The sequence below is a fragment of the Myotis yumanensis genome, unplaced genomic scaffold (assembly GCF_028538775.1).
Source record: "Myotis yumanensis isolate MYYU_CA2020_CCGP unplaced genomic scaffold, mMyoYum1.0.hap1 SCAF_24, whole genome shotgun sequence".
Classification (NCBI taxonomy): Eukaryota; Metazoa; Chordata; class Mammalia; order Chiroptera; family Vespertilionidae; genus Myotis; species Myotis yumanensis.
Window position 1 is genome coordinate 1,363,443 of NW_027223775.1, and position 6,000 is coordinate 1,369,442.

At 42.6% G+C, this 6,000-nt stretch overlaps 1 protein-coding gene across 1 annotated transcript; it reads left to right on the forward strand.

Moving 5' to 3' along the window:
• The first annotated feature begins 4,218 nt into the window (after positions 1 to 4,218).
• Positions 4,219 to 4,971, forward strand: LOC139000598 (cyclin-Q-like). Its single transcript, XM_070402746.1, has one exon. It carries the CDS (start codon positions 4,219 to 4,221, stop codon positions 4,969 to 4,971), a length of 753 nt encoding a protein of 250 aa, XP_070258847.1.
• The last annotated feature ends 1,029 nt before the right edge of the window (positions 4,972 to 6,000 follow it).

Sequence of the window (6,000 nt, forward strand, 5' to 3'; positions counted from 1 at the left end):
TTAAGGGTCCTAGAATGCACAAACCAGATGGAGGAAAAAATCAACAACTTATTCAAGAATCAAAAAGAAACGGATGAAAAAAATCCAATAAATTATGTAAGAACCAAGAAGAAATGAAGAGTGATATAGCTACAATAAAAAACACCATTGAAAGTTTCAACAGTAGACTAGGAGAAGCAGAGGAACAAATTAGCGAATTAGAAGACAGGGAAACAAAACACACCCAAATTGAACTACAATTGGAGAAAAAAATTAAAAGACAGGAAGAGAGCCTAAGGGAGCTATGGCTCCTCGTGAAATGAAACAACGTACGAATAATAGGGATGCCAGGACAACAGAAAGAGTAACAAGGGTTAGAAAACCTATTGGAAGAGATAATGTCAGAAAACTTCCCAGAGGAGGAGAAGAAAAAAGTCACACAAGCACAGAGAGTCCAAAACAAGGTGAACCAAAAAAGACCCACCTCAATACTCATCATAATCACCATTTCAAATGTTCGGGACAAAGAGAGAACCTTAAAGGCTGCAAAGGAGAGACGGAAAGTTACATACAAGGGATCTCCCATTAGATTATCAAATGATTTGTCAACAGAAACACTTCAGGCCAGAAATGAATGGATGGAAATTTACAAAGTGATGCAAAGACTGAATCCAAGAATACTCTATCCAACAAGGCTATCATTCAAAATTGAAGGTGAAATAAGGAGCTTCACAGACAAAAAAAAAAAAGGCTAAGTGAGTTTATAACTACCAAGTCAGCAATGCAAGAAATGCTAAAAAGACTGGTATAAAAAAAAGAAAGAAAAAGCTAAGACAGAAAACAGGCAGAAAAAATAGAAATGGCTACAAACAAGTACCTTTCAATAATAACTTTAAATGTAAATTGAATAAATGCTCCAATCAAAAGACATCAAGGGGCTGAATGGATAAAAAACCATGACCCGTATATTTGTTGTCTACAAAAGACCCACCTCAGAAGAAGGGACTCACACAGACTGAAAGTAAAGGGATGGAAAAAAATCGTTCAGGCAAATGGAAATGAAAAAAAAAAAAAAAAAAAGCTGGGGTAGTAATACTTATATCAGACAAAATAGACCTCAAAGTGAAGGCCATAACAAGAGATAAGGAAGTCCAATTCATAATACTAAAGGAATCAATACAAGAGGATATAACCCTGATAAACATATATGCACCCAATGCAGAAACACCCAAATACTTAAAAAAAATCTCCTGCAAGATATCAAGGGAAAGATCAACAACAATACAATCATAGTAGGGGACTTTAATACACCACTGACATCACTGGATAAATCTTCTAGACAAAAAGTTGGCAAAGAAACAGCAATCCTAAATGACTCACTAGATCAGGTGGACTTATGTGACATCTTCAGAACATTTCACCCCAAAGCCAAGGAATATACGTTCTTCTCAAGTGCTCATTTGACATTTTCAAATATAGAGCACATATTGGGTCACAAACAAAGTCTCCCCAAATTCAAGAAGATTGAAATCATACCAAGCATCTTCTCAGACCACAATGGCATAATATTAGAAATAAACTACAATAAAAACAACCCAAAATTCTCAAACACCTGGAAGCTGAATAGCACATTATTAAATATTGATTGGGTTACCAATGAGATCAAAGAAGAAATTTTAAAATATCCTTGAAATTAATGACAATGAAAACACAACAATCAAAAACCTATGGGAAACAATGGAAGCAGACCCAAGAGGTAAGTTTATAGTTCTACAGGCCTATCTCAAAAAAAAAAAAAAAATGGTAGTAAATCATCTAACTCTACATCTCAAAGGACTAGAAAGAGAGCAACAAGAAAAAGCCAGAGTGAGCAGAAGGAAGGAGATAATAAAGAGTAGAGCAGTAATAAATGACATAGAGACCAAAAAACAATACATAAAATCAATGAAACCAAGAGCTGCTTCTTTGAAAGGACAAACAAGATTGATGAACCTTTAGACAGGCTCACAAAGAAGCAAAGTGAGAGGACCCAAATAAACAAAATCAGAAATGATAGAGGCAAAATGACAACAGACCCCACAGAAATGCAAATGAATGTTAAAAAATATATAGAGAACTTTACTCCAACAAACTAGACAACCTGGAGGGAATAGACACATTCCTAGAAAAATACAGCTTTCTAAAACTCAATCAGGAAGAATCTAAACATATCAATAGGCCAATAACTATGGAAAAAATTGAAGCAGTCATCAAAAAGCTTTCAGCAAACAAACTCCCAGGACCGGATAGCTTCACAGGGGAGTTTTACCAAACATTCAAGGAAGAACTAAAACCTATCCTGCTCAGACCATTCGAAAAATTCAAGAGGTAGGAACACTTCCAAACTCATTCTATGAAGCCAGCATCACCCTAATACCAAAACCAGGTAAAGACAACACAATGAAAGAGAATTACAGGCCAATATCCCTCATGAACATAGATGCCGAAATCCTCAACAAAATCTTAGCAAAATATCATATCCAGCAGTACATCAGAAAGATCATATACCATGACCAAGTAGGATTTATCCCAGGGATGCAAGGATGGTACAATATTCGCAAATCAATAAATGTGATACAAATCAAAATATCATGATGTACCATCTCACACCTGTCAGAATGGCTATCATCAACAAATACACAAATGACAAGTGTTGGATAGGATGTGGAGAAAAAGGAACCCTTCTGCACTGATGGTGGGAAAGCAGACTGGTGCAGCCACTAAAGAAGACAGTATAGAGTTTCCTCAAAAAATAAAAATGGAACTCCCATTTGACCCCGGGATCCAACTTATAATAATATATCCCAAGAAAACAGAAACACCAATTATAAAGGATATATGCACCCCTATGTTCATAGCAGCACAATTCACCATAGCTAAGATCTGGAAACAGCCTAAGTGCCCATCAGCAGATGAGTGGATTAGAAAACTGTGGTACATCTACATGATGGAATACTATGCTGCTGTAAAAAATAAGGAATTCTTGCCATTTGCAACAGCATGGATGGGACTGGAGAGCATTATGCTAATGAAATAAGCCAGTCAATGAAGGAAAAATGCCACATGATCTCACTCATTTATGGATAACAAGGACCATTATCAATTTATGAACAAAAATAGATACAGAGGCAGAGCAGCCTGGAACAGACTGTCAAACTATAGCGGGAAGGCCAGTAAGGCTTGGGGGTTAGGAGGGGAGGGTTAAGAAATGAACCAAAAATTTGTATGCATGCATATAAGCATGACCAATGCACATAAGACACTGAGGGGTAGGGAAGGCCAGGGGATTGTCTAGGGCGGGAAAAAAAGGACACGTGTAATACTCTTTGTAATACTTTAAACAATAAAACGAAAAGAAAAGAAAAAATAAATCTCAAAGTAAAGGTCATAAAAAAGAGATAAGACCGATTGCTATGAAGTGCTCTGACACCCAGGGGGTAGACTCACAATGCAAGAGCTGCCCTTGCTGGTCAGTGAATTCCTATAAGGGGAGCGCCACTCAGCCGGACTGGGCTGACGACTGGCAAGTGGAGCAGCAGTGGCAGGAACCTCTCCAACCTCCACAGCAGCGCTCAGAAGGTTTGGCAACCAGGATTAAGCCTAAGCCATCATTCGGATATCTCCTGAGGGCTCCCAGCCTGCCAGAGGATGAGGGACTCTGCCAGGTGTCATTCACTGGGCCTCTAGTATTACAAATAAACTCCAATAAAATATAACAAAATTCAAATACTTGGAGGGTAAGTAGTCCTTTATTAAATAAAAAAAAGCCCCAAATAGGTACAGCAATCTGGACAAAGAAGAACAAAGTTGGAGGGATCACAATAGCAGATATCCAGCTATATTTCAAAGCGATCATTCTCAAAACTGCCTGTTACTGGCACTGAAACAGACATATAGCCCAATGGGACAGAACAGAGAACATAGAAGTTGACCCTAACCATAACGCTCAATTAATATTTGACAAAGGAGGCAAAAGCATAGAATGGAGTCATACAGTCTCTTCAATAATTGGTGATGGAACCAGGGCTGCGGTCAAGCCCAGGCGGGGCGGATCAGGTGGGGCGGGTTGGTGCTGGGCTGGGTGGGGCGGGGCGGGGCAGGGCTGCTGCACAGGGCTCTAGGACCCAGCTGGCGCCGGCCACGCCCTGAGGACTCCTGCCCTTCCAGCCACCAAGGTCTGGGGCCTCCAGGCTGAGCCCCATGGAGGACCTTCCCCTGGACAGCTGCAAAGAGGAGGACACGGCGCCCGGCGCCAAGGGGTGGCCCGCAACCCAGGCGAGGGTGCACTTCCGTGTGACAAGCTTCATCATGGAGGCAGGTGTCAAGCTAGGGATGCAGTCCATTCCCGTCGCCACCGCCTGTGCCATTTACCACAAGTTCTTCTGCGAGATCAACGTGGACGCCTATGACCCCTACTTGGTCGCCATGTCTGCCCTTTACTTGGCTGGCAAAGTGGAAGAACAGCCCCTGCGAACCCGTGACATCATCAACGTGTCCAACAGGTACTTCCAGCCGGGCAGCGAGCCCTTGGAGCTGGACTCCGGGTTCTGGGTGATCCGGGACAGCATTGCGCAGTGCGAGCTCCTTGTGCTGCGGGTACTGCGCTTTCAAGTCTCCTTTGAGCACCCACACAGGTACCTGCTCCACTACCTGATTTCTCTCAAGAACTGGCTGAATCCTTACAGCTGGCAATGGACCCCCATCTCCGTCACTGCCTGGGCCCTGCTGCGGGACAGCTACCGCGGGGGGCTGTGCCTCTGGTTCCAGGCTCAGCACATAGCGCTGGCGGTGCTCCACCTGGCCCTGCAGGTCTACGGGGTCGAGGTGCCCGCCGAAGCCGAGGCCGAGAAGCCTTGGTGGCAGGTGTTTAGTGACGACCTTACCAAGCCAATCATTGATGACATTGTGTCTGATCTCAGTCGGATTTATACCATGGACACAGAGATGCCCTAAGGCCCTGACCCAGGCCTGTCCAAAGAGATGCCTGGGACGCTCGGCTGCCAGCAGAAGGCGCCACCACATCGCCGTGAGGGCAGGTCCCCAGAGCGCTGGCTGGGAGGACTGGTTTTGTGCTGCTGCTGACAGGCCTTTGAAGGCGATGACATGCTGCCACGTTCATTCTCAGGCTTTGACTCTCCCGGCAGCCATGGTCCAGAGGGTGATGGGAGCTGCACCTCCCGCGGGCAGGAGCTTGCTGTGGGTGGCTCTGAGGCGTCCGGGTCTGCTTTTGTGCTTTGAAAGGACGCAGACTCCAGCGGAGCTTTGGGATCAGCGGAAGGAAAATCAAAGAACGGATGGGACTGTTCCCCACTGGATTTTTTTAAAGGCCTGTTTTATAGAAACTATGAATGATTTAACATAGAGGAAATTTTAGTTTGCTTAATGAGAGATATTACAAAGCCAAAATAAACATATAATAATAATTGGTGTTGGACAAATAGCACAGATACATGCAAAAAAATTAATCTAGACCACCAACTTACACCATACACAAATATAAACTGGAAATGAATAAAGGACTTAACGGTGAGTGGGTAACCATGAAAATCTTAGGAGAATACATAGGCAGCAAAATATCAGGCATATGTCCCAGCAATATCTTTACTGAAACAGCTCCTAGGGCAATGGAAACTGAGGAGAAAATACACAAATGGTACTACGTCAAATCAAAAAGCTTCTGCAGAGAAGAAGAAGCCAACAGATATAACAACAACAACAAAACAAGGAAGTCCCCTGCCAGGGAGAAGATATGTGCCTATGTTATATCTGATAAGGACCTATTCTCCAAAATTTATACTGAACTCATCCAATTAAACAAAAGGAAGATCAACACTCCAATAAAAAAAAAAATGGGCATAGGACTAAGACACTTTTTGAAAGTGGACATACAGAAAGCCAAGAGACACATAAAAACAAGCTCAAAACCAGTAATCATCCCAGACATGCAAATCAAAAGGACAATGAGATACCATCTCACACTGG

Excerpts from the sequence above, each read along its gene's own strand:
- LOC139000598 (XM_070402746.1), top strand. The coding sequence starts at position 4,219 with ATGGAGGACCTTCCCCTGGACAGCTGCAAAGAGGAGGACACGGCGCCC.